The sequence below is a fragment of the Pocillopora damicornis genome, chromosome 10 (assembly GCF_964200805.1).
Source record: "Pocillopora damicornis chromosome 10, jaPocDami1.2, whole genome shotgun sequence".
Lineage (NCBI taxonomy): Eukaryota > Metazoa > Cnidaria > Anthozoa > Scleractinia > Pocilloporidae > Pocillopora > Pocillopora damicornis.
In genome coordinates this window covers 13,110,664-13,125,756 of record NC_142679.1, presented here as the reverse complement: position 1 = coordinate 13,125,756, position 15,093 = coordinate 13,110,664, and the positions used below count along the sequence as shown (strand labels likewise).

At 38.0% G+C, this 15,093-nt stretch overlaps 1 protein-coding gene across 4 annotated transcripts; it reads right to left on the bottom strand.

The window, feature by feature from the left end:
• Positions 1–2,782: 2,782 nt before the first annotated feature.
• Positions 2,783–15,048, bottom strand: LOC113671754 (uncharacterized). Of its 4 annotated transcripts, none has more exons than XM_089184186.1 (10): positions 14,725–15,042; positions 14,352–14,410; positions 13,718–13,769; positions 11,832–12,910; positions 10,369–10,571; positions 7,963–8,040; positions 5,477–5,524; positions 5,072–5,153; positions 4,053–4,135; positions 2,783–3,569 (listed from the first exon to the last, which is right to left on the bottom strand). In XM_089184186.1, exons 1-10 carry the CDS (start codon positions 14,961–14,963, stop codon positions 3,522–3,524), a joined length of 1,971 nt encoding a protein of 656 aa, XP_089040312.1. In that variant the 5' UTR covers positions 14,964–15,042; the 3' UTR covers positions 2,783–3,521. The 4 variants fall into 4 exon arrangements, 2 of the variants coding, with proteins under 2 accessions (XP_089040312.1, XP_027043808.2); XM_027188007.2 differs by having other exon boundaries at positions 13,718–13,772; positions 14,725–15,041; XR_016180261.1 differs by lacking the exon at positions 5,072–5,153 and having other exon boundaries at positions 14,725–15,048.
• Positions 15,049–15,093: the final 45 nt, after the last annotated feature.

The window sequence follows — 15,093 nt, the reverse complement described above, 5'->3', positions numbered from 1 at the left end:
AAACCAAACGCGCGCGCATCACAACATAGACAAACCAGTGCATCATGGGAACTACTCGTCTGATTGGTCAAAATATATCATGTGATTTATTTCGATCGACTCAAGAAAAAACCGGCAAATGTTTCGAAATATGCAAATATGTTCAGGAATATTTATGACCTTGGAAAACTTCTCGAGAAAATTGATCGCCCGAGGAAAGTTAGAATTATTCGAATTTTTTAAAAATACGAAATTTATTTGTCATTTGTATTTCCTTGCGATATGGTAAAAAGCTTAGAAAATCAGTCTATGAGTACACGAGATTCCTTCGAATTCAGTTACTAGACTCGGCTAATCAACGTAAATAGTTACATTGTGACATAACGGAGACAAAATGCTGTATGAATTTACGTGACCATATAGGCCAAATAACCCTCGCTTAACCCCCGATTGAATGTCGTCTAAAATTACAGGAATGGCGAAGGTAATATTCCACGTCGATTAATACGCCGGTTAGAACACAAAAATTGACCGGAAATCGAGGGGCAATTTTTCGGCCAATGCATCTGCAAAGAACAGATCGCGCTCTAAGAAACCGCTGTTAAAACGCTTCTGGATTTAACAACGACTAGAGCTTTGCACATGTGCTACCCGAGCGGAATTTACCTACCTGATGTGATCAAAAGTCACCAAAATCTAAATCATCTGGTGAGTAAATGTAACGAAATGGCCATAAAGTAAGCTGCAAAGGGCGTAGTGTCGATAAGGCTGCCAAAAATTTCAACAAAAAAATCGGCATAATATATTTGACATTTAACTTCGACCTTCAAATACTCACCATCCATGCATCGCGAGTCATGTTATCCCGTGCTGAGATGAACGATAACTTTTTTTGCGGGGCCTGGCGCTAGGAGGCTATGAAATAACCCTCATGCTGTTTCTGCTGCCGATATCTATATTTACATATTCTGTGTATTATTAGATAACGTGTTCTTTGCGTTTTGTGCTCATAACGGAATAACTCTAGGCCACTTTTGGCCATTCATACAGTCTTTTAGGTTTATCAGAGAAAGTGGAAGTGACCTAGAAGGGGAGGGGCAGGGGGCGGGTACGGGTTGTCGGTATTTGGGGTCACGGGCTCGTGACAAAATCCACTTGTTCGCATTGCGATAAAAGGGACGTCAACCGAATGGTTTTGAGAATTTTCTTCTTTGTTAGGTATCGATTATAACAAAACGTGAAAAAGGAAAAAAATGTTGAGAGCTGAGTGAGTTAAAGTTAAAGCGCACCAATACAGGAAACTATTTCCTCGTACAAAAGAATTGTACAATCAATTCTTGCATTTCTTTTGCTCAGTTTCTCGGTAAACGCGAATATTTTCTGGCAATTCTTACCGGTCCAGATTTGATATTCCATTTTGCAATCTTCTTCAACCCCGTCCCCCTCCCCTCACCCCGTGGGCTTTTCACCAAAAAATGCTTTTTCTCTATTTTTTTATTTTTTTTTTTGTCGTTGTTTTTTTATATTTCGGAAGTGAAAACCCTTGTCTATATTTTGACTGTTTCTACCGGACATTGTTGCAGGTGCAAGCGAAATCACGCATGCTATCTATCTTCAATACAATTACAACCCTCCTTTTTTGCATGATTTCCTTTAAGTACAAATATCGTCTTGAATAAATGAGCTTCGCAATTAGTCCATTTTCTTAGAAAGGTTTGTGGCCTGCATGATCAGTCTCATACTAACATATAAAATTCTGACGAGCAAAAAACAAAAAAACCCATTTGAGGCCCAACGAAAATGGGCAACAGAATGCATGCTCGAAACACCAGATAATGTCGACTGGAAGGCTGTTTACAGAACTCCTTTTCTATGCACAAAAATCACAAAATTTATTGTTTTTCAATTTAAGCTACTGCACAGAAGACTAGCCACCACCTTTCTTACCAAGGTAAACCTTAGGGACAATGAGCAGTGCACTAGGGGCTGCGAATACGACACTCTCAACACGTAATTTTAGAATTGCTATCCAATCTGCGACAACCTGCTTAGAAACATATGATTATCTTTAAAGTTTTGGAATCGCTTCCTCCGTTATACTGTCTGCAATCTCACCATTTTCTTTAATAATTAATCATTCACATAGTGCACTTATAATTAGGTACTGCAACAGTGTTATTGACTTCTTTCCTGTTTTACTCGCTTCATAAACGCGAGATAACCAAACGCCAACTTCGTTTCTTCTTGTCCTTTCGTCGAATATTCTTCCCTACAACACAGCGTAAACCCTTTTCGTATTCTTGGGCAACGGAAACCAACAAAGATGTTCATTGAGCGCCTTAAAAACAGCCAGCCACGCAAGCTACTGACTACTTCAACCGAAAATTGCGTTACATAATAAGCTCCAAAGAACAATTTTCAATTGAGTGTCCAAAGTAATCCGGAATTTCTTTGGTTTTGTTTGACTTCGCTCGGTGATTAGTCCAGAAAACCGGCGCCATCATATAACCCAATCAGATTCAATACTAAAACCTACCTACCGCGATTCGATCACTCGCGTCTTCCCGTGCTTCAGGCAGTTTGTTTGTTTATACCTCAAGTTCTGACTAGCTCCTGGTAATTTTTTCCTCGCTACGGTTGGCTGTTGTGATTGTTTTCGTTTTTGTTTATGGACACACAATCGAAAAGCACTCTAATTGCTTGAACTTGCATCACCTTCCTAGGCGATCAGATTCAACTCAAACCAATCCAATTGTAGTCAGTTGCATAGCAACTGCGCCAGTGTCATGTAATTCGTTGTTACTTTTTTCTTGATTCATTAATTTATTTTTATTAGTTGGACCAATGTAATTGAGTTTTCGTTTCAGTTTACAACACAAATGAAAAGAGCACAATGAATGACTATTTGAACAGCCATAGGATGTGTAAAGTCTGCTTCGTATACTAGCATCTGTATCTAGAAAGGAGGGCAAACCACGCCTGTTGTCACACACATTAATTTTGCCATAAAGAAACAAATAGCAGCAACAAAAACTTTAACTTACCAATTACTTTAGTTCATGTGTGAAAATCGCAAGAAAGTAGAAAGTAAATTTATTTCTAAAAGAATGTTTTCCACTCTTTTGTGATGGGTTTCTGTCTTTCCAAGTGATAAAAGTGGAACAGAGAGCGACGATGAGAGCAGGGGCTGAAATACTTCCATTCCGCCACAGTCATTGTAACCTATAGATAAAAACTGAAGACTGTTTAACCACACCCCCTGTGTAAATTCTCTGTATTGAAATTCAATTTTCTCAAAATCGTTTCCATTGATGAGACTAATCTTCCCACAGTCTGTCATTTAACTGCTTTCATTTATAACATCAATTAACTGGCACTGATACATCCCAAGGCTCTGACCAGAGGCCCCTGTCCCAGTCCCCTCGTTTGCTCCTCGTCTTTCCCAGTGTAGCACTGTCCTGCCAAGTTGTCTATCATTTACAGGGCAATATCGATTGAAGAGAAAGAAATAGGTGAACCAATGGTGTACCAGTCTCACTGAGTTACTCGACAAGAACAGGATCAATCATGGAATTCCACGGCACAACAGTCTGAAATGCAACGTTCAAAATAAGAACATAGAGAGTAATTACATCATCAAGTATGGCAACTTCTCTTAGACAAGAAGAGAGTCCATCGCAGATTACCTCGATTTTTTTTCAGTTTCTCTCGAAAGTTCAATTGTACTTTCGTTAACTCTGCATACACTCGATTGCAAAACGGTGTGACCCAACGGCTGTATGGGAAATGTTCGTACAGTTACATGATCAGTAATTCACTTTTCTCATTTTTCATGAATTTCTTCAAACAATATCACCCCTACATCAAACGATAAGTTCACGAGAATAAAATAAATAAAAACCAACTAAAGAAGCTCTTGACTGTTAGATAAAGTCTCCTTGTCATCGCCTTAGGTAATGTATGGAGAATATGGTGTTTGGTTTTGAGAGAATATGGAGAATATGGCCCGATACTGATGCTAGGGTGCAGAGAGTTCAAAAACAGAATAATAGATATACAAACAGGACTCTCACCTCAGTTTCTTCCTCTTCATCGTTTCCGTTTTCTTCATTTTCATCGTAAACCAAATCAAATTTTCCGGTCACGTTTCCGTCGCCTACAAAAATTTGAAACAAGAATAGCTTTTAATCGGGTAATCTGTTCATTCAATTATTTCCCTGTATCTAGCTAAAATGCGCCTTATTTATAAAGGACGAGCTTCCAGGCAACCATATGAAATACAAAGTAAACGACGCAGTCGCCCCGAGAAGCCGTTCGCTGTTAAGGAGGTGATGCCTTTCTTCTCCTTTGTTTGTTGAACGTTATTATTAAGCGTGCGTTCCGCGCCTAGTCCCGGCTGCATGTTTTCCCGCGCTTGTCGCCAAATCGACCTATGCTGTATCAGGTCAGCGAATGTTTGATTGATTTGAATGTTTCAAAAATACTGAATTAAGATTGGTGATGAATTAAAATAGTAATTTCGAGCTGAAAGCTGCACAGCCAAGTCGTCAAAATTCAAAATGAGCCCTTTAACATTAATTTTAGTGTGATTAACGCTATCCAACACCAAACTGATCATCTCAGCCAATCAGGGCAAAGGAATAAAGGGGAAAAATTTATAAAGAAAATGTGGTGCTACGTCGATGGGAGAGTATAACACTGTTATTCAGCATTATCAGCTGAATTAATTAATAACGTAAATTAGCCACCGTAAAGAGTTTCAAAGCTTAACTTTCGAGCGTTAGCCCTGCGTCAGAGCGAAGGACGAAGGGCTAACGCTCGAAAAGTCAGCTTTTAAACTCTTTTCGGTAGCCAATTTACGTTATCAATACAGTTGATGTCCCATCAGGACAAAGGTCGACATTACACAAGAGCTCACAAGAAACAGCCTCAAGTCACAAGACTTTTTAGCTTTGCATCTGTTTGGTCAAAAGGATAACACTAGTTCTCTTAACCAATCACTGACCATGAGAAGCAAAACGGAAGTAACATGGGATAACTCGTGATATTGAATCCAAAGTTAATCTAATAAAACGATTAACCCGGAGCATACCTAACGACTTCTTTAGCGACTCCTTTGAGAGTTCTATCTTAACAGTTCCACTGCTTGGATCAAAAGCAAGAACAGTACCTTCCTGCAAAGCATTACAAAAACACGCATATGTTAGGAGACAACTGCTTTACGTGAATTGGATACGCAAACACAGAAATGTTCCTCTTTGAGACAAAACGAAAACCATCCGGCAAATCTCAACGAACAGTTGTAGGGGGTCAAAGCTCTCACATATGATAGGTGCCCAAAGTAAGTTAATACACTAAGCGCGCCAAGCGTAGGGAAACAGATAACCTGTGTTTGACAAGCGCGGGAAAACGGTCTTTGTTTCCCCAAGAGTTTCCATCACCAGGCAGTTTTCGAAGACGACAAAACAAAAAAATAAAATTGAGTCGAAACAAGCACCTTGTAATCTGAGATTTCAGGGGTATAGGAGGCGGACAGTTCAAGTATCTGTTGAACAAGAAAGGAAAGAAAATTACCGCGCAAAAATAAATGGACAACACTGCTCTAAACATGACTGCTTAAAATCATGTCACGGACGAAGGATATGGTCACACATTGTAGCCTAACCCTTTAACTCCTAAAAGCGACTGGCTTCCAGTTTCTCCCTACGGATCACCCTTACATCAAAAATAAAGGTCATGAGAATAAAGGAAATGATCACTGATTTAAGACGCTCCTGATTGTCAAACAAATTCTCCTTATCATTGCCATAAGAAATGAAAAAGGGTCAGTGTGGAGAATGTGAATACTAATGTTAAGTTGTAAAGGGTCAATAAATGAATAGAGGGTCAGTGCGTTTAGTATGACAAGGCCACAACTAAAACTTGTGCATAGCAGGGTCCAAAAAACTAACAATATTCTGTAGTACAAAAAACCTAACGGGTTTCCTGACCAGTCCACTCTACAAACTACGACTTTTAACTGGCTGGTTGGATGAAATACCAAGACATAAATTAATATCGAGATCCTTCGGAAGGCACTCTAACACTCTGCTAGCATCGGATCGGATCAGGAAGTATCGGGAAGAAGCCTGGCTCACACTACAAGACTCTTTTACGAAGGCGACAAAAGCCACGAAGACGTGAAAACTAAGCTAAGCAAAAAACGAAAACCACGAACAAAGACAATAACGTAATAACATGTCATTCCAGCGCCTACAAAATTTGTTGTTATTGTTGTCGCATGACGTATGCGCCCTGGTGTCACTCTTTGTCGATAACTCCAAACGAAACGGATAATCTTGTTCACATATCATTAATCATTGTGTTTGTTCTCCTAAGGAGCTACACTTAGTCTTTTCAACACTGGCTTCTCGGAGTATCTAAAATCAAGAGGCATGGGATCGAATTTTCGCGATTTCCACGAGCGTCTACGTCATTAGGAGCTATTATGACGTCAATCATTTTCCCCACTAGTTTTCGCGGAAAGAGCAAGTTTGTAATTTTCGTGAGAGAGGATATTTTTTGTTACAGATCGGAGATAAAGTGGGTGACTACGTTAATGGTGCTTTCACTCGCATTTGTCCTGTCAAATGCTCTACATGGTGCTAAAATGGAAGGTAACTTTTCAATTGTATGTCAGTGTGCTCAAAATTGAAAACGGATTTCAGAATGTCAAACGTTGCGCCATTCCCCCTCTAAAGTCAAACAGATTTGAAAAATCTGGAAAGAAAAGTGTGCATAAAAGGGATTGTACAATGGCTAAAATATTAAAAAAGCACATAGTCTCATGAGAGAAATTGGCCACTGATATGAAGACTTTCCAAGTTTCCCGTTGTTACGACAGTCCTCATAAACACGAGCCGCGTGCGTATCATTCTTAGCACGATCCCTTTAAATCTTGCAAATTTACCAACCTTAATTAATCGTTACTTTTTATCAAAGGCTAATGTTGTTAACTAACCATCTCCTTTAAAAAGTAATCCAAGATTGTATTGGTTTTGCTTTACTGCGCTCTGCGATTGGACCAGAAAAGTCGCACGATTCTCTCAACCAATCAGATGCAAAACTAAAGCCAATCACGACTTGGTCACCCGCGTTTTCCCGCCAATTTTTTTTTTCAATTTCAGTTCTTATTGACTCTTAGAAGGTGTCCCCTGTTTGCTGGATAATGTATGGATAAAATAGGAAGAAGTTACATGTTAATCACTACTTGGAGTTAAAGGGTTAACTCACAAAGGACAAGGAATTTTCACAAACATCACTCAGGACTTGGCAGTGTAGGATGCATTATCCACTACTTTCTTTAAGATTTCTTCAGAATCTTAATCTTTCCTTTCACTTTGTTATTAAAAAAATAAAAATAAAAACAACATGATTTGCACTTTACCACGAAAATGTACATTTAAAAAAGTATTGTTACCATTATTACTGTCATCACTATTATTATCAATATTGTGATTTTCTTTAACAAGATAAAAAAGTTGTGTTCAGATTTTAAGGAATTTACCAACCAATGTAAACCATAATAGTTTTCGGCCTATAAAACAAGCAAAAAACTATTATGCTAACATTAATAAGGCTCCCATCAGCATAAATGTGATGTATAAACTCTTTTGGATTTTCTCATTTGTTCATGAAAAAATGTAAAATGGTTTCCGTGTTTACATAGCCATAGCCTAGCCTTCTTATTCTATTACTGTACCCAAAATAAACTTAAAGAAACTGAGTTACTGCTAAATAAATGGCAAGGAGAACTCCACAAGAAGATTCAGTATGAAAACCGTGTTTACTATTTGAATTATTTTATAATTTTCTATGATAACTGATAAAGTGACACACAGTGACATACAGCACTCATCTCTAATAGCTTTCTACCTATGTACAAATAAACAAACAAATAAAATATAAATATTGTATATAAATGTTTTCATGTACATAACCAACCTTGTAAGCTATTTTATCTCTACTTCTGGGAGGGCCATGAAGTGGAGTGCAGAGACTGTAATCTTGCATTGTTGTCTCCTAAACAAAATAAAAAGGACTGTAAATTGTTATAAGAGGCTTTCCTTCAGAAAAATCTTAAATTGAAGGATGTTTTAATGTGTGGGCTATTCTGCTTTGTGCAGTGCTTAAACCCATTGACTTCCGATGCGCCCTCATGCGCCCAGAAATAAAACCCCTCTGAAATTCCAATGCGCCCTCATGCGCCCTGTCAGAAATGGCTTGTTTTGATTGGCTGTAGCTTAGAAACAAAACTCCCCTGGGTATTGAAAAGCAGTGAAACGTGACATGCAAATAATAAGCTTTCGTTTGAGACCAAACTCACTATTCCACGTTAACCGTGCGATTTTTGACAAATTTTTCAAAAATATGTCGTGGTCTAAGACATGGCTTCTGGAAGAATTGATGAAAGTTAATTTTCATCCGATGAAGAGCAAGAAGTCTTCGCTGGTTTTATCATCGAAGAAATTGAAAAAAGCGACAAGCTCGTCAAGCACCGCATGAACAAAACTTACTTCGCAATGTGGATGACGAGATGGAAGACTTTTTCGACCTACGGTCGCAAGAAAGGGGAAGCGATTCCGATGTTGAGCTATACGCTAGTGAGGAGGAAGAAGGAAGCGACGAAAGTAGTGATGAAGAATCTGCCGCAGAAGAAAGCCGACCAAATGCTCTTCAATGGTCTAGCTAATTGCGACAAATTAATGTTGAGGAATTCTCCATTCGTCGTGGCCCGATCAGAGATCTCGGAGAAAATGCAACTGCCAAAGATTTCTTCAATGTATTTATCGACGATGCTTACATTGACGAAATCGTCCGATACACCGTTGCGTACGCTCGTTCGAAAGGGATCGATCGTTCACATCTACTCAAGCGGAAATTTCAGCGTATCTCGGGCTAAACATTCTCATTGGAATCCATGAACTTCCTCAGCTGGCAATGTACTGGGATTCTGACGAGTTTGTTGGAGTTGATTGCTTAAAAAAAAACGATCCCAGAGCACCGCTTCATGACTCTGGGGAAATATTTACATCTTGCTGACCCGACCGCAGAAGACCAAAACGATCTCCTCTGCAAAGTTTGCCCCCTTGTAACTCGCTTGGAGCAAAAGTTTGCCTAAGCGAAGAACATATATGCATTGTTCAAAGTGAAACTTTTCATTTAGGCGTAAAAATTGGTTTGTTCTTGCTCATGACTCGCAAAAAGTAATTTTATAGCTGCGCCTTGTGACGTGTCGCGATGTCGCTATGGCGGGCAAATTCAAAATTGACCCGCGTTAGAAAGTTTAGGATTCCTTTTGTTAAGGAGAAATTTGCGATCCGTCTTTTGGTGTTGTATTTGAGGGAAAGCTTTTTACATGATTCTGATGGAATAAGAGTGCAAAAGAGAGTCATCATACTGATAAATACTTTCAAAGCTGAAGGCAACCTTGCTAATGACTCGCTGTACATCATGAAGTTGAATCCGTTCTCTAGCTTTAGAATTTTTTTTGAGAGAGCCTGATGCTCAAGTTGAAAATAAAATTTGACAGGGGGAAAGTATATTATTTAATATGCAACTTTGTGCAGTTTCCCTTCAGTAGAGTGAAATGAAGACATTAAAATCTTAAATTATTTTGGCAGTGGTCTGTGTGTTCACTGTAGCAGCCATTTTCTCTGGAATTTCAGGGGGTGGTCTGAGCTCTAAGGTGTGGGGCTCAATGGGTTAAGTGAACTGTCACACTGCATAATTGAACCATCAACTTCTTTATAATATTATGTATTTAGTAAGAGAAATTTGGAAAAAGTACAAAAGGTTCTTCTCTAAGGAGCTGGGAGTCATGATGTAAAAAAAAAGTGTACATTTATTCCCTCAGGAAAGGATTATTTTACATCACATGTTACCCTTGCCCCAAACATTTCATCAGGCCCCTGTATCGTAGTGTGCAGCCTTGACTCTGGTCTTATAACAGGAATAACAGTGATTACAAAGCAAGCTTGAAACAGCAGAGAGTGCCACAAACCACAATGAACAGAGAATGCCACAAACCGCAACGAAAAGAAAAGGAGAGAGAAGTTTTATTGTTAAGTGTAAAATCTTCATATTTTGGAAAGTGCATTTGTAAATCTACCATTATATTTCTTTCCCCATACTATTCCTTTTCAATTAAAGTTTTCAACTTCTCAACCATTCCTTGTGTAACTTAACATGGTGTCATAATGTGACACTTTCATGAAATTATGAATCTTTTGCTTTTTCTCGAGATGTGAGTTTGGGATGCTTTTCAACTGGTACAGAAGGCAAAAACAAATAATATTAGCCCATTGTTTTAAAAACGACTGCAGAGTGTATCCTGTTTATGGGAATTACCTTAAGCTCACTGACAGCTGCTTCTGGGGTCTCTGGTGGCTGATTTTGTGTACATGGTGGAAAATATGGGGTTAAACCTGCATTGGTTAATAAGTGCTCTGAGTTGCCATTAGTCAAACCAGTGTTTTCCTGTTGTTTGTCAATACTTTCTTCTTCAGACTCCTCTGAATCAAATCTGATGTGGCTGGTTTCTTGACTGGATTCTATTAGAGAGTGAGGAAGGTGAAAAGTCTTTGTGAGTTCCACAAAAATAACATGGACACTGAGAGAACCCCAGTTAATAACTATATTCACAGGGTGTCTGCAAGTGTTACAGAGTACATGAACAAGAAAAATTTCAGCAATGTTCCAATTTCTTTACTCTTCATCCCTTTCACTCCCAAGATCTCTTTAGTAACTCTCCTTTCTGTCTGCGATACAATTATGATGTTAGTTTAAAAAATTTGGCAATGGATCCACTAATAGTGCCCCAATTGATGTTTTCCCTATTCTCATCAATAACATACTTAAAAAATTAAGCATTCATGATTGGCTGAAATTAGTGTGTTTTTCATGTAACAAGAGTACAAAGTTGTAAGATGAGTGCAGATTATAAATAGTGTGCTATAAAAATTTTGCCTGTCTTGACTTTCTGTGATACTTTTATCTTGTAAATAATGAGATGATTTCTCATGTAATTTGATGCAAATAAGCACTTGTAAATTTTTCAAGACCACAAGTTGCTTTTGCTCATGCTTATTTATGCCAAATTTCACTTGAAATCATGTTATTACCTATACCAATTGCCTGCTTGATATTACATTAGCCTTACAGGGATAAACTCTGTTGCACTTGTCAAATATCACATGTCAATTAGCAATATCACAGGGAATTGGAAATTTTATAAAGCCCAAGAGGTGTTCCCTTTTGCCCTCAAAATGACATTTTACTTGGCTGAGTGAAATCAAGATCATTCCTTACTCAGTGATAATGCATCCAGCCCTTCTCTAGACATAAAATTTTAACAATCATTGCATCAGAAAGTCTTCTTTAACTCTTTAACTCCCAGGAGTGATTAACATGTAACTTCTCCCTATAGTATGCATACATTATACAGCAAACAGGTTGTAAGAATACTCAAACTCATCAGGAACAATTTATTACCTTGATTGAACACCAAAATTCTCATTTACAAGGAAATGTGTAGTAGCTAGAGGGTAGAACTGAAAATCAGATCTACAGAGTTAAGGGGTTAAGATCTCACGTTACTTTTTCAAGAAAAGTCTAGGTACATGTAGACTTTTAGGTTTAGGTACATGTATACAATTTATATATACAGCTTGCTTGTAATGGTACACAAACAGTGAATTTCTATTATCAGAGCTTGCTTCTTATAGGAATTTGTATTAATAGGAGTTTTTTAAAATGAAATCTGTCAAGTGTATCCATTACAAGAGCTTTGACTGTAATAACAATGACTATACCTGGCTTTTTGCTATGTCTTTCATTTGGACTTGATAGAGGCCATACTTGTCCAGTAGTGTTCATTTGCTTGGTATTACAACAAGTGGCAGATTGCTTGTCAGATGTCTCAATTTTTTGTCTTGTTAGTGTCTGACTATATGCAGAATTAGGTGACTGGAATGATGTTCTGGATGACAATGCAGGGTTTTCTAAGGATGAAAAAGTGTTCTTGCTGGTGCTCTCAGTTCTTGAATTCACCTTCGCACTTCCATGAGAAAAAACAGAAGAGTTCTCTGACTTTTCCACACCCCTGGAAGATTCTGATGGTGATGAAAAAGATCTGTCATTTCTTGTTCCCTCACTGACATCCCACAAAGTCAAAGATGATTTAGGAATAGAGTTACATGTATTCTTTCCTTGTTTTTCATTTGTTTCTTTTGACATCATTCTATGAGCATCTTTTTTTGACTCATCAGAATCAACCTTCCTTTGGGTGATGCTTGACAGAGATGTACTCACTTTTACCTGAGATGGTAATCTTGTGGGTCTGGATTCGTCTGCTGAGCTGGAGCTATTAGAGGTAGTACTGTCACTATCAATGGCATTTCTATCACCCCCAAGTGTTACTTCTCCACTATGCTTGCCTTTTTTTGAATCTGTTTTCAAAAGCAATGAAGCAGCTTTCCTTTTATGAATATTGCCTTGCAGAGATACCTTTATTCCATTAGTTTGCTTCTGCTGGATTGCAGATTTTCCTTTCAAAGGTTTATTCAATTTTTTCATTTGGGAGCTTGTTGTAGATGAAAAAGCTTTAGTAGAACTCAGCTTCTCCTGTGATAACAAAGCACCAACATCACTCCCCACAACTGAAGACAATTTTGATTTGTGTCTTCTTTTAGCTTCCTTTTTTGGCTTTGGATCTTTTCTTGCCACTTCTTTAGTATCTTGTGAGGATACCTTGTCTCTCTTGGCCTTCTTACTCTCCATAGGCATCTCATTGTCATTTTGTACTCTTTTCTTTGGCAAGTTATTCCCTTTTATCTTTCTATCACTGACAACCTGTTTGTTCCTGTCCACTTGTTTCTTTTTCGGTTTATCCCTGAAAGATTACATAAAGTATCGGCTAAGGCTGATTTTTATGAGTCATACAATCTCACACAGATGGGGATTTCACCATTTCCTGACAATCCCAGATTTTGTCACTTTATAAAGACATGAACTGTAAACATCCTGATCATCAGGGATGGAAGGGGAATAAATTCATATTACATCTATTTTCTTGATGTTTCCCAATGACGTTTTTCCAATGGTCAGCCATCTAAATGATACATGGTTGTTTTGAGTTGGCAATAGTTTTTAGCTCTTACCAGTCCTCAATTGCTTGGCTTCAGTCCAAGGAAATATAATATTGAGAATTTAAATGTGTAACAATGACACCTAAATATCATCAAACATCACAAAAGTCTAGGAGAGAAGGAAACAATGAAATCCTTGATCTTTGGGGGTTTAACATTGCATTAAAACCAGTTTTAAAGTAGAACATGGAGCAAACCACTGTATGTTCAGTTCATCTCCTTACACAAGTCATGACCTCTAGTTAGGTAAGGTATATTGTTGCAAGAACTGATATTCTTCCTTTCAGAGCTGACACAAAGGAAAAAGAAATAATGGGAACCTAATTAAGAGCTCAGCCATTTGAAACTTTTCAAATTTACTTTTCATTGAATTCTGTAAAATAAGTCAGCTGGCTGGTCAGTTGATAACACACAGAGTAGTTGTTCAGTCTCCTTAGCCAAGGGCTTATGTAAAGAAGCACTAAAAACGACATATTTTGGTACATTTTGCTGAAGGAATGTTTTTGTTAATTTTAATAAAAAGAAGAGAGGTTTAACAGCACTGATGATACCTTGCATTTGGTAAGTTGCTCTTCTTTCTGTTCCTTTCCCCTTTGTTTTCTACTGCTATAAACAAGTGTCTGCATGAGTATTATTGATGCTAAGAAAACAATCTCTAATAAAATGGTTCTATGCCTGTTTTTGATTTACTAGATTCTGCACTATACAGTCAAACCTGAATTAAGCAGTCAATTTTCAAAGTCCCTAAATTTTTACCACTTAAATTACAGTAATTTTTTACCTCTAAGAAGCAGTCACCTCGATTAAGTGGTAGTGATCACCCTGTACTTACTCCTATTGTCCTCTATTGGCGTTGAACAATCTTTTAAGTAGAACCACTCAAACAAAACTAAGAATAATCTTTCAAGTAAATCTTATCCATGTTTGTCACTCAGAAATCAGTAGTATTTTTGAGCATGTTTTTGCCCATGAAGTGGTCATTTATAGCATATAATAGCATTCTATATCATTTTTTTATAATACCCCTTTTCTGTGGAACCTGTATCAAGAAGTCTGTTTTAAGTTTTACACTGCCATTTCCCATGAGTGACTGCTAAATACAGGTTTGACTGTGGTTGTCTGTAAAGAAAATTATGCATTTAGTCTTTTTATAGAGACTAAATGTGAAACAGCCATTCCACTCACCTTGCTCATCTCTTTCCTTTTTATCTATCTGTTTTTCTGTTGTTTGTTGGATCTCAACCCTGTCAAATGTGCAGACCAGAAGACTTTGTAAGTGGGTAAATGAAGCATTATCTTATTCCCGTATACTCAAAATGGCGCTAGCTATGTGATGAGTTGTATGTGAGAGGTGAAAAGCAAGGGATTTACAAGGAAAGGAAAAGGAAAAAACATTAATGAGTTTAAGCTTTCGAGGAGAGGAGACCAAAAGTATGTTAGAGAAGCAAAATCAATTAAAAGTTGACAATCTGCCGTTGTGGACCGACGCACAAGCCTAGTAAACTAAATTAATACCTAACCCACAAGTTAAATAAATTAAACTTAGGGATATAGACACCTTATGTGGTCATTATTTTGAATGATCTCTATCTTCTCTTGTGAAGGAAGAAGGAAATCGTCGAGGAACAATTTCACTGCGTAACAACTCTTAGAAGGTGCCTTGAATCTTTTCCTTATCAAATACTCTAAGTCAGCGACCGTGTTACACGAGGAAGTGTCAACGAGAAACCAGCAGTTCTTGAGCTCAGTACGGGGCAGAGAGTGTTGAAAAGTGAGACGGATTCGAACGAAGGACATTTTCAACTAAATATTAGCAAGCGCACGAGCTCGCACACCGCCATTACTATATGCTCAAACCGCTGACACAATCCAACGGCATTTACAACGAGCCTTGTGATTGGTTTTATCTTCCCCGCGAAAATCCGCG